Source organism: Ictalurus punctatus, chromosome 1, assembly GCF_001660625.3.
Source record: "Ictalurus punctatus breed USDA103 chromosome 1, Coco_2.0, whole genome shotgun sequence".
Lineage (NCBI taxonomy): Eukaryota > Metazoa > Chordata > Actinopteri > Siluriformes > Ictaluridae > Ictalurus > Ictalurus punctatus.
Window position 1 is genome coordinate 16,234,965 of NC_030416.2, and position 13,633 is coordinate 16,248,597.

The 13,633-nt window shown below is 37.0% G+C and overlaps 2 protein-coding genes across 4 annotated transcripts in view; one reads left to right on the top strand and one right to left on the bottom strand.

Annotated features, from left to right (window-relative positions):
* The first annotated feature begins 1,328 nt into the window (after positions 1-1,328).
* Positions 1,329-4,494, top strand: hapln2 (hyaluronan and proteoglycan link protein 2). Its single transcript, XM_017472831.3, has 6 exons — positions 1,329-1,473; positions 1,778-1,878; positions 2,000-2,359; positions 2,468-2,584; positions 2,748-2,930; positions 3,480-4,494. The coding sequence occupies exons 2-6, from the start codon at positions 1,800-1,802 to the stop codon at positions 3,755-3,757; spliced, it is 1,017 nt and encodes a 338-aa protein (XP_017328320.2). The 5' UTR covers positions 1,329-1,473; positions 1,778-1,799; the 3' UTR covers positions 3,758-4,494.
* Positions 4,495-5,104: 610 nt separating this feature from the next.
* The window catches only part of bcan (brevican), a 29,821-nt gene continuing 21,292 nt past the window's right edge, over positions 5,105-13,633 (bottom strand). For 2 of the 3 annotated variants that reach the window (XM_017472818.3, XM_017472792.3), the window contains exons 12-14: positions 8,569-8,713; positions 6,519-6,701; positions 5,105-6,290 (exon numbers count right to left, since the gene is read on the bottom strand). In XM_017472818.3, the coding sequence (XP_017328307.1) occupies positions 6,238-6,290; positions 6,519-6,701; positions 8,569-8,713 (381 nt within the window). In that variant the 3' untranslated portion in view covers positions 5,105-6,237. Of the gene's footprint in view, positions 6,291-6,518; positions 6,702-7,816; positions 7,982-8,568; positions 8,714-13,633 lie in introns of those variants that run through there. The other variant, XR_008396773.1, reaches the window with a different exon arrangement.

The following is a 13,633-nucleotide window of genomic DNA, read 5'->3' on the forward strand; positions in this document are numbered from 1 at the left end:
TTGAGCAACTCACACAAGCACAGTGAGAAATGAGAGACACTGAGAGAAAGGAATAAATAAAAGAGAGAAAGAGCTTGCTGTCACCTAGACATGCCTTTATGAATGCTAACTGCAGGCTTAGAAAGGATCCTATTGATGAATTAGCACAATGAAGAAGGCCAGAAGGAAGCAGTGGAATCTCATTATTAGAATTTATCTCAGCCCTTTTTTATGCATTGTGTATCTGCTGTTGTCTTTCGGATGGAAAGAGACGCTGATGACAATGTGATTATTGTATGTTACTTCCTGAATCAGAACTCTTCCTGAATGGTCTTCAGTGAAAGAAAAAAAAGCTGTCCTTATTGTGATTAATAAAGCAATAGTAATAGTGTACATGTCAACTATATGTGAGATTCCGCTGTCTACTAAACTTACATTCTTTAATAACAATTACTAAAGTTTTAATCTTCAGATCTAAATGTACTCTCTAGGGATTAATTCATTACTAGAGATGTGCTGTATGGTCAAAAGTCTGTTGTTTATCTTGCTGTGGGTTTATTTGACCTTGATTAAAGTCTTCAAAAATGTTTAAAAATTAAGAGGCTTCATGGTGTGTTGCAATGAAACATAATGGTGTCATATATTAATTGCTGTCTTGTCATATCAGGACTCAGTTTTTATCAAAATACAATACCGAGATCTTTAATTAGAAAAAGAAAGTGCAGCAGTTTTCTAATGTATTTCTAGATTCTTTTGCCTGACTAAACACAGCTGGTTGTCATCAATTTGGTATGTCACTTTGCTCTGAGATCCTGAGCAGGTTACTGACAGTGTGGAGTTCTCCTTGTGTTTGTATGAATTTCCTACAGGTTCTCTGGTTTCCTTCCAAAACAGAGCTGGCAGATGGATTGGCTATGCTATAGTGGTTGTAGGTATGAATGAGTGTGTGAATGTGCATGAATGGTGCCTGGCAGTGGACTGATGTCCTATATGGGGTGTGCTCCCACTTTGTATCCAGTGTTCCCAGGGTAGGCTCTGGATCCACCGTGACCCAGATCCAGAAAAATCGCTTACTGTAGATGAATGAATGAATATAAAACAAAACAAATTGTTTTATAATAAAATTATTTTATTGCATTTCATTATATTTAAATAATGCCAATTGTTGGCTTGCATTCACTAACTTGTATTTTTGGTCGCTTTATTAAGTTCTGAGAAGAGATGTGAGGAACAATGGGTGTCTGTCTGAATGAAACATCTGGAACAGAGGGGATGGACCAGTCTACTGTGATAGAGAGAGAGAGAGAGAGAGAGAGAGAGAGATAGAGATAGAGATAGAGAGAGAGAGAGAGAGAGAGAGAGAGCGTGAGCGAGCGAGCGTATCCTAAACTGTATAAGTGGCTCAACAGATCAACAAGCAAATAAAAAAAAAGTATGAACCCTTTTAATTTAAGATTTTAAAAGAAGAGAGACAGAAGACAAAAGGCATAACAGGTTTGATACAATTTTCTGATTAGTTTTCATTCTATTTCTCTTTGCTAAATCGGTACTTAGTGTAACATCAAAAGTAGCTGTAATCAATGCGTGTTAATTGCACTTTGCATAAAAAGCTAGCTACACGTTGGACTTAAAATAGATTTAAATGTAGATAATTATAATTTAATTACTTTATAAATCACATCTAAGGTAAATTGCTTGTGTTGGAACCTGCAAAACAGTATACTGTGTGGACTTTAGGTACCACTAGACTGAATGTGGATATTGTTGATTTGCAACCACTAAAGGAAATGTTTTTCAGACAGGAAAAGGTACACTTAATTATGAACTGTGCAGCTTTTATAGTGGTGACTACCAGTCTTCTCTTTTTGACTGATGCAGTTAATCCCTACCACAATACAGGTAATTCTAAAGCTCATTGGAATCATATGGCACTTGTTGAAATATAAATTCCTAATTTTGCTGCATTGTCAAATGTCAAATGCTTTTTTGTTTGTTACTTCTTATGAAAATAATATTTCAGACAAAGATAAAGAGCTGCAATATCTTATGGAACCACCAGTGTATGCTGGGATAAAAGCACGCCGAGGAGAGAACACAACCCTGCCATGTGTTCTGAGGACTGTACCTTCTCACTACAAAGTCAAGTGGAGTAAAGTTGAACCTCTTCATACAGGAGTGGAAAATATTGTTCTCATCAGTAATGGGCATGAGGTTAAGTACTATGGCACATGGCAGTCTAAAGCAAGTCTTCGACGTATGCATGCTTTGGACATCTCTCTCCGCCTCATCAAGCTGGAACTCCAAGATTGTGGTCTCTACCAGTGTGAACTGATCAATGGCATCGATGAAGAGAGTGTCACCATTACTCTAAGCATTGAAGGTACAGGAAAGCAAATTGTAAATATCTAGTGTCTCAATGCCTCACATATGCTAAAAAGAAGTTGCCTTCTTTTGACAATAACCATATACAACACTGATTATGTTGCAGGGGTGGTATTTCCTTATCAAAGCAGCCATGGTCGTTACAAATTTTCCTACTTAGAAGCCAAAAATGCTTGTGCAAAGCAGGATGCAACACTGGCAACATACACACAGCTTTACATGGGTAACAACTTTTATCTAACATGTAAAGCAATAATATCCATATCACAATTCAAAACACAAGCTTAACCTACTAGAAAGGAAAATAGCTATAGTAATATTTTCTCACAAAAATTAGAGTGATGTATGATTGCAGCACTTTCATCCATTGTTTATACAATGTATAGAATGGACAGAAGGTCTGGAGTGGTGTAATGCTGGATGGTTAAATGATGGGACTGTCAACTACCCCATTCTGAATCCTCGGCCAGCTTGTGGGAAAGATCTTCCTCCAGGGATCCGCAGCTATGGACCCCGGCACAAGACCAAGGAACATTACGATGCCTTCTGCTTTACCTCTACCACTGAGGGTCAGTAAATACATGGCTCTACAGATTATTTTACTAATTCTAATGTGCATGTCTCTACTATAACAAAATGCTTGATAGTGAGTTAAAGGTGTTACAGCAAGAAAGGCGCAGGTGTCCACGGAAAAAAAAATTAGGTGCTAATTATCTCAATATATTTTTTATCACTCGGCCTGAATAATTATTCTGTCCAGTGTCTGTTTAGGCCTTTTATGAAGTAGTGATTTTTGAAATGTGCCCACAGAAATGAACTTGAGGAACCCGTGCTGGGAGGTATGGTGGGCTCAGTAAAGAACGGAAGAGGAGAAAACAATACACTGTTGTTTGAGTAGATAGGAGAGAGTCTGCTGGAGTGAAATTGTTTCTGCTGTGACATTTGAGCTCCTGCTATGCCAGTGTAATATTGGCAGCTACAAAATGTCATCAGAATAATGTGACATAGTAGAGAACTCCCTTATGATTATTTGTATGTTGTTGTTCTTTTTAAGTGAATGTATGTAAGTCTCCACCTCTTCATTTGAACTGTTTCGTTTTACTTTCCCATTCATGCAGGTTCAGTGTTCTATGTCCCAGGGCCACTAAATTTTTTGGAAGCAGCTCGTGCATGTAAGGAGAAAGGAGCAAGTCTGGCCCGTGTGGGACAACTCTACTCCTCCTGGAAGTTTCTGGGGTTGGAGCGCTGTGATGGAGGCTGGCTAGACGATGGTAGTGTGCGCTTTCCCATCATTATCCCTAAGGAGCGATGTGGAGGAATCACACATCCAGGGGTTCACAGTTTTGGATTCCCTAAAAAGAGCATTAGTCTCTATGGGGCATATTGTTACAGGTAAATAATTGTTACAGGGATAAATGATTACAAATACTTAAGGTCTACCCTGGTACAAGACAAAAGTCTGCAGGTGCCACTGTAACAATTCTCATGCACACTGGGAATTATTATTATTATTATTATTATTATTATTATTATTATTATTATTATTATTATTATTTTCCTTTCAGCAATATGAGATAATGTTTTGACATGATATGGTGCCAAGTTACAAGACTTGATTTGTTCAGTGGGAATGTAGGATTAAAAAAAAATAAATAAATTTTTTTAGATCAGAATACTGTTTAAAGGTGTTCCTACAATAGTGTGTAAATAATTGAATTAATAATTGAGTTCTACATCAGCAGATAATTCTTAAACAAATTTTGTGAATAATATAAAAACACTTTTGTAGTTCTAACATGCTTTAACATGCTCATTAATATGTAGATCTTTTATGAATGAACTTATATGCCTTATGTGTGGACTTACTGCTAAATGAACTAAAATAACAACATAAGGTCAAAAGACTGTATAGTTGATACTGTTAGTAAAATGTGTTTATTATTATTATTATTATTATTATTAGTATTAGTATTATTTTAAATAAAACTCCAGAACAAACACAGAATCCTACAAATTGTAGCAGTATGGTACCATATACCAGATGGCTTCACTTTTTTATTTTTATTTTTTTATTAAACCTAAACACGACAAAATGAGCAGATAAATAAAAATGCCTATGGCAATTTTTGTGAAGTTAGTAATTGAAGTCTTTGTTTAATTTCTTCCAGGCTTTATTCCATACTATATTTCCCAATGGAAAAACCAAGCCACAAAATAAATTACCACAAAAGATTTGCGTACAAAATCAGTAAAGTACTAAATGATGGACCTAGTGGCACCGATTAGTGTATTAGTAACACATTCGCTGATCTATGCTTGACAGCCAATTAGATTCAGTAACATACATCCAATAGTCTTAATTTTGTAAGCCTAAAAACTAACTTTACTAGACATTATTTTCCCATGTTTAGTGAGCATAGTGGATCTTATACCGAATTAGACAATTTTGTCTTGTCTTATGAATCTGATTTTCAGTAGACTTAATCAAATATTTCTGAAGAACAATGAGACATTAAAATTATTAAAAGTAGAAAGATATGTACACTCAACCAGTATGTAATGTCACCAAAAATGCAGAATACAGAAAAACATAGCTAGTTCTTATGACGTTGGGAACAGCTTTCATAAAGTACTGATTATTCCCCAGAGCAAATAAGAGACCTGAAAAAACTGAGCACCAAATTACTTGAAAATGTAAAGCTTGTGTTTCACAGCCAGGCACAAATTAATCCACACATAGGAATTTTCTTTAATAAATTTATTATATCTCACTGTATCTAAGGATGCTTGTTTTCTTAAAGAGTCAATAAAGGGCTTATTGTTCTCTTGAAGCTTGGATACTGAAATGTCAAGGCAGTTTTTGGTGTTGTAAAAATTGAGGCTCTCAATCAAGAGATATACAAGACCACAGTAAAACTAGCATGTTGTCTGGGAATCTGTATGCTGGATTTGATGATTCTTGGTCAGCGCTTTACCTAACTGAAAGGTGTGATGAAATACTGGAAATTGATTCTTAAACACCAATTGGGTTGACTATAAACATATTCTACATGGCTGAGGAACACAGGTTTTACTGAGTACAAATGTCAGAATGACAGCAGCCAGAGAGTATTATTAACCTTATTTCCACTGCTGGGTTTAAGTGAAGTAAGCCAGGGCCTGCCACTGCTAACCCTCTTTTTCCATGTTTACTTAGAGTAAATTATAGAATCTATGAATATTTTTAAATCCAATTTGATGCTAAAGGCATGGTTTTGATTACATATCAGGTTCTGTGAATGTGAGGATGTAACAGTCAAAGGCTACTAATAAACAAATGGGTCACTGAAGATGAGCTGTTACCTTTTCTATTTCTCATCGGATTGATTTTAGCAATGGGTTATTTCATTTCTGAGCTCCCATTCACCCTGGCCATGTTGTTCTGCCTACTGGTGGCAGTAATGAGAACTATCAGTGGGATGAAATGAAGTCATTATGAGACAGTGGCATCAGTTTAATTCAGACCAGGATGGGGTTAAGTCGCATTTGCATTTTGCAATTTTTGCTAGTGCTTTAATATATACCGCTATTGTTTGGAAAATGTGTTCTGTAGTAACTTACTGGTTGGGTGAAAGTTATGCTTTTTGTGTCATAGAATTACAAAATAAGTAATTCAGTGTCATTTCCTTCAGAAAAGAGAAAAACGTATGAAATAAGCTGATGAATGGAGTAGCACAATACAAGTGTGATGTACAACAGTGTTTTTGATTGAAACACTGACACTGATGAGTAATGCAGGTCTCTTAAAGGAAAGGTAATGGAGCATAGAAAGAAAAAACAAAGAAGCTGGTTGGTTTAAAAGCTCCATCACTGTGGTTTCGCATTTTCTGTGGCTTCCTAGTTCTTTGCAGAAGGCAATGTAACTTGTTTTCTACTTAAATCCACTGGTTCTGTTGAAAAAAAAAAGAAAAAAGGCAGAAGTCATTACTAACACACAATACATAAAGTACACAATACATGTAATTTTGCACAATGATGAACAGATTGAGGTGTAAAGAGAGGAAAGAAAATTTTATTATTGGGCTACTAGAGTCATTAAAAACCATTCCTACTCATCCATACATAATCTTATCAATAGTAGCCAAAAATAGTAGCCATCATTGGTGAAAGTTTCTTACGTGGTGTACAGGTGATCTGTGGCTCCTCCCACCGTCCATTGTTTTGGCACCTGATGATGGGTTTGTGTCGCTGAAGGAAACCCTCCTCACAGTGGTAACGCACCTGAGCGTTAATCACATATCGCGCTTGTCGCTCACCGAACTGCTTAGCATTCAAGACAAGAGGTGGCTGGCCACATGCAGCTGAGAAAAAATAAATAAAATAAAATAAAATTTATTTAAAAAAAAAAAACTAAATTACTAAAATTACTATACTATTATTATTTTGATCTTTTGTTAAATTAATTTATAAAAATATTCTGCTCTCATTGATAAACAATTGCAAACAAAACAGGTTTTTTAAAAAAAAAAATCTTTGAAGTATGTTCCTGTTGATATTTTACATTTTTTTAGTACACCTAGGTGACTAGGAACGGGAAATTGTTCAACCAGAGGCATAGATATGAGGAATCACATGGGTCAAATTCCCTTAGTCATCATAACAGTGGGTTAGACCAAGGAATACAGTGGTGCGGCAAAAGATTGTTGAGCTTCACAAAATGGGAAGTGTCTATAAGAAAATAGCACAAGCATTGAAAATGCCCATTTCCACCATCAGGGCAATAATGAAGTTCCAGTCAATTGGAAATATTATGAGTCAACCTGGAACTGGACAGGTGTCTAGATTGTCTCAACGCACTGTGAAGAGGATGGTTCTAGTGGCCAAAAATCTCCAAGGATCACAGCTGGAGAACTGCAGAAGTTAGTTGCATCTTGGAGTCAGAAAGTCTCCAAAACTACGATTCGAAGTCACCTACATCACCACAAGTTATATGGAAGGGTTTCAAGAAAAAAGCCTTTACTCTCATCCAAAAACAACCTTCAGTTTTCCAGACACTACTGGAACTTCAAATGGGATCGGGTTCTATGGTCAGATGAAACCAAAACAGAGCTTTTTGTCAATAAACACCAGAGGTAGTTTTGGCGCACACAGAGAGGTAGCCATATGGAAAAGTAGCTCATGCCCACGGTTAAATATGGTGGTTGCTCTTTAATGTTTTTGGACTGTTTTTTCTGCCAGAGGACCTGGACATTTTGTTAAAATACATGGCATCATGGACTCTATCAACTATCAACAGATATTAAATTAAAACCTGACTGCCTCTGCCAGAAATCTTAAAATGGGCCGTGGTTGGATCTTGAAGCAGGACAATGATCCAAAACATACATCAAAATCAATGCAAAAATGGTTTACTGACCACAAAATCAAGGTCCTGCCATAACCATCCCAGTCCCCTGACATGAAACCCATAGAAAACCTGTGGGGTGAACTGAAGAGGAGAGTCCACCAGCGTGGACCTCGAAATCTGGAGGATCTGGAGAGATTCTGTATGGAGGAATGGTCTCAAATCCCTTGCCATGTATTCTCCAACTTCATCAGGCATTATAGGAGAAGACTCAGAGAGAAGACTCAGAGCTGTAATCTTGACAAAGGGAGGTAGCACAAATTATTGACTAAAAGGGTGCCAAAATCTGTTGCACACCTAAATTTAACAAAGATTTTTTGATAAACCTGTGTTTTGTATGCAATTATTTGCTATCCATGCGAGTATTTTTGTGAATTATTTGAACAAAATATCAAAAGGTTAAACAATAAATCAATTTTTCACAGCCTTCTTTGTTCATATTTACCAAGGGTGCCAATATTAGTGGAGGACCCACACACACACCCCTCTATATATATATTTTTTATATATATATATATATATATATATATATATATATATATATATATATATATATATATTTTATATACACACATACATACATACATACATACATACGTACATACACACACATAAGTGCACAACTTGTTTGAAATTAGGTGACCAAGCAATGTTAGAACAATGTGCTCATAGAATTTGCATTTTAAACTCCTTGTCAGGATCAGTATGCATACTATGCATACTCCCTTATCCCTGAAGAATTGAAACTGAATGTTCATTTATTTGAAGGGACAAACTCCCTCATGTAAAGTGTTATGAGCAAATTCACTGGTTGGCATACTCACTGGTGCCCTTCTTGCAAGTGTAGGACAGATGGTAGTTACAGGGCACATCACTCCAGCGCCCATCATCATGCCATACCATCACCACACAGTCCTCTCCTGATAGGAAATAACTATCAGGCTGACCACGATACCAGTTCTCATACAGCTAAGGCAGAGAAGAAAGAGAAAATGATTGTGAAAATGACAATATCCACTATAGTGGTAGCACCATAATGATGGGCCAAAGTTAGTCATCTTGCATGCATAGGGGGTTCGGGGGCATGCTCCCCTGAAAATTTTTATTTTTATTAAATAAAGTCATTTTTAATGACTTTTGAGAAAAGAATGTACTAGATGTCTCTAGAACTAAATTATAAATCTTGCATGGTAGCACTATTTGTATTGTTCTCTGCTTGATATATCGCTTTGCTTGTATCTCGCTTTGATATATCGCTTTGCTTGTATTTTCTCATTTGTAAGTCGCTTTGGATAAAAGCATCTGCTAAATGAATAAATGTGAATGTACTAGTGTCTTACAACTAGTGTGGTTGTAAGAGGGTATTTGCACTGAAAGAAGATTGAGAATACTCAGACTGGGGCGGGGAGATTTAGTCACAAGCTGTTTAAATACTTTTTATTGGTTAAATAGTTGTAAAACACAGGTGGTCACCAATTGATATATATATATATATATATATATATATATATATATATATATATATATATATATATATATATATATATATATATATATATATATATATATATTACACACACACACACACCCAGTGTCTCACAAAAGTGAGTACACCCCTCACATTTTTGTAAATATTTGATTATCACTGAAGAAATGACACTCCTACAATGTAAAGTAGTGAGTGTACAGCTTGTATAACAGTGTAAATTTGATGTCCCCTCAAAATAACTCAACACACAGCCATTAATGTCTAAACCGCTGGCAACAAAAGTGAGTACACCCCTAAGTGAAAACGTCCAAATTGGGCCCAAAGTGTCAATATTTCTTGTGTGCACCATTATTTTCCAGCACTGCCTTAACCCTCGGGCATGGAGTTCACCAGATCTTCACAGGTTGTCACTGGAGTCCTCTTCCACTCCTCCATGATGACATCATGGAGCTGGTGGATGTAAGAGACCTTGTGCTCCTCCACCTTCCATTTGAGGATGCCCTACAGATGCTCAATAGGGTTTAGGTCTGGAGAAATGCTTGGCCAGTCCATCACCTTCACCCTCAGCTTCTTTAGTAAAGCAGTGATTGTCTTGGAGGTGTGTTTGGGGTCATTATCATGCTGGAATAATGCATACTGATCATGCTCTGCTTCAGTATGTCACAGTACATGTTGGCATTCATGGTTACTCCATGGTGTGACATACTGAAGCAGAGCATGATAAGTATGCAGTATTCCAGCATGATAACGACCCCAAACACACCTCCAAGACGACCACTGCCTTGCTAAAGAAGCTGAGGGTGAAGGTGATGGACTGGCCAAGCATGTGTCCTGACCTAAATCCTATTGAGCATCTGTGGGGCATCCTCAAACAGAAGGTGGAGGAGCACAAGGTCTCTAATAACCACCAGCTCCGTGATGTTGTAATGGAGTAGTGGAAGAGGACTCCAGTGGCAACCTGTGAAGATCTGGTGAACTCTATACCCAAGAGGGTTAAGGCAGTGCTGGAAAATAATGGTGGACACACAAAATATCGACATTTTGGGCCCAATTTGGACATTTTCACTTAGGGGTGTACTCACTTTTGTTGCAAGCGGTTTAGACATTAATGGCTGTGTGTTGAGTTATTTTGAGGGGACAGCAAATTTACACTGTTACACAAGCTGTACACTCACTACTTTACATTGTAGCAAAGTGTCAATTCTTCAGTGTTGTCACATGAAAGGTTATAATCAAATATATACAAAAATGTGAGGGGTGTACTCACTTTTGTGAGATACAGTGTGTGTGTGTGTGCGTGTGTGTGTGTGTGTATGTATGTATGTATGTGTATATGTATGTGTATATATGTATGTGTGTGTATATATATATATATATATATATATATATATATATATATATATATATAAAAAAACTCCAAACGGACAGTTGTTCAGCTGCTAATTAATGTAGCTAGCCACAGTACATGTTGATTTGTGGTTGCCATCCTGCGAGGATTGCTGTTTCTGTTGGCGAGTTGGCCTAATCCTAACCGTAACCCTTCATTGTCCAGTTTTCTTGCTGGATGACAATGCGACCTACTGTGGTAGTTCTTGATGCAGCAGCACTGTCCTACCATGGTGACGTTTTCCAGAATCAGAACATGAAAACACACATTCATTCTCCAACACATAGCTCCATCTCACCAACAGTGGAACTAATCATCATACGATGGAACCAAACATCCAACACAGTGTGACCTGAACTAGCTAGCTAACTGATAGCTATCCATACAACTTACCAAGCTCGTTCATCCTCCTCTGTCCTGTTCCTCTTAAAATATTGTATGATGCTCATCTCTGTCTGAACATTTTGCCTAATGTTACCATTACATCGTTTATGGACATGTAGAAATGGCACATACACACAATTTGTGTGCTAGCTCGCTTTCAAACTTATGCATATTTGACAGTTTCTTATGCTAAATAATTATTTTGACAACAAAATTGTTGATCAAAGCCAGCAAACAATCAGCAATTCCATGGGCTGAAATATCTACGATATCCAACCTCAAATACAAAGTGGTAAATCTTTCATCTATATGTTAGTGTGCTCAAGAGTGTATGAATGCTGTGTCGTAACCGCCCTCCCCTCAGGACACGAGGTTTTTCCCCACGGATAGTCACAGAATATTCGAGTCATCTCCAAATGAATCAATTCTGCTTTCATTGTGTAAGAGTTGCCACCTTTCTGAAAATTCCTACCAGGTTTTGCTTGTTACTTTGCAGTGACAGACACTTTGCTCTCGTCAAGCTTGGCTACAGGAAAACAGGTTCAACGAGCCATAGCTAAACGGTGGGATGGCAAAAACTAGATTTTGAAATGTGTGTGTGTGGGGGGTGGGGGTTGGTGTTGTCTCCTACACCCATGTTTTTACCAGTTGTATGCATGAAAGTTGCAACTTTGCCTCAAATGCAGCATGACTGATAGGCTTGAAGAAACTGAGAAGAAGGCAAAAGACAAATGCTACTCTGCATTACACCTGTGTTTCCCAACTCAATTTCCAGAGACCCACAGATATTCCACATTTTTTTTTCTCTCTCTCTCAGCTCCCATTATTACCACACTAGTCAAGAGCACTGAATTCCTCATTCAGTTGTGTTTGGAGTTTTTCAAATGGTTGTTACTAACTGAAAGAAAAACTGGATAAAATAAATGTTAGCAAAAGAGGGTGCCAGTGTTTGTGATCATATTTAACACTTTTTGTGTTAAATATGATCACATTTTCATGTTTGCGCACATCATTAAAATATAAATTGTTCGTGACTTATCACTGCCCCAAAAGGTACACTGTAGTTGTAATGCTTTAATGCCAAGCTTTTTCCACACTGACTCTCTCTTTACCGGAGACAAATAAAAATTAGGTTCTATTGTCATCCCACCTAAAAAAAAAAAAAAAAATGGGCACCAGATACGCCAAAACAGGGTTTGTATATACTGGACATATAAGATTACATAAAGTGGAAATAGTGTGGCAGAGTGTAAAACAGAGTGATGTACAAAGGGGTGTGCATGCTTCAGCAAGTAATATGTTTGTGTCTCTTGGGAAACTCAAGTATTTCAGTGTCTCTGTATTGCCTCCCTCCTGTTTCTCCGCATAGGAAAACTATGAAAATTATGTTTCACAGTCAAGGGTTTTTTTTTTTTTTTTAAACAATGGTTACACAACTTTACCCTGAATGTGAAGAGAAACCTGTCATTAGTAGTTTAACCAGTTATCTTGCTTTGATAAGTCAATGAACAGCTCAAAACATACAGACATGTTCTTGCCTAAGGACACTGCCTAAGGTGTGCTGTGCAATTCCGTTTCCCCGCCCCTCTCTCTCTTTCTGACACTTTTACCAAGGCAAAAGAGGAACCATTTCCTGGGCAGCCATTTTGTGAACTCTATTGTTAAACATGTAACAATAAAAATAAAACAATTAAAATAAATTACCATCAACCATATACTGCTCTAATATATTTTTTTTTATCAATTATATTATTTTTATATTACTGTACTGTGTGTGTGCCAAGAAATACTGCACTTTTATACAGTGACTCCACTTACTAGGATACAAGCTGGATGTGCAAGCAGACACAAAACAGCAAGTCTGGCTACGGAATCAATGCAACAAATATTTTTTTCCACTCCAAATTAATCCATGTTACAGCACTAAAAGCCATAGTCAAAGCTGAGCAAAAGCAAAGCACATTAAAACTGTCAGATGCCAAAGCTGTAACTGTTAAAATAGAGACAAATTAAAAACAAATACAGTGTGGTCAGGTAAGCCTACTCATTGATTTAATAATTGTCTTTCACTATTAAAACCACTAACCAGTGGTGTATAATACCATACTGTTCTAATTACTTCCAGTATTGTCAGCTAAATCCGCTACCATGTTGCCACTTTTGTTTGCCTGTCTGGTAATCACACACGCTTAGAAATAAGGTCAAATAAGGGTATAGTGACTTGTATTTCTAGCACGCCGACACACACACACACACTTTTCTTTATTCTTTATCTCTTTATCTCTGACTTTAGGACCATTTGTTATTTTAATGTTCTTTTTTTCATCCCTTTTTTCTCGGTATGGTCTAAGAACACTGTATGTGTATCTCAAAGCACACCATGGCCAGGCTCAGGCTGCTTAACGTGTTTAATAATAATAATAATAATAATAATAATAATACATTTTCCTCTCTCCCCCTTCTCTGCCCTGTACATAAGCTGGCCTCTAAACTTAAAAGCTGGTGTAACAGCTATGCTTTTGTTGAGGAAAAACGGATCTTAAGATTCTTCAAGCAGGTAATAAACTTTCTAACAATTTGATGCCATGAGTGACGTAGGTGGCACATTATTTTATGCCATTATTTTAAG

Bases quoted from the DNA above. Each gene is read 5' to 3' on its own strand.
- hapln2 (XM_017472831.3), top strand. From the start codon at position 1,800: ATGAACTGTGCAGCTTTTATAGTGGTGACTACCAGTCTTCTCTTTTTG. The intron at 2,360-2,467 runs GTACAGGAAAGC...ATTATGTTGCAG, and splicing joins CATTACTCTAAGCATTGAAG to GGGTGGTATTTCCTTATCAA. The intron at 2,931-3,479 runs GTCAGTAAATAC...CCATTCATGCAG, and splicing joins CTTTACCTCTACCACTGAGG to GTTCAGTGTTCTATGTCCCA.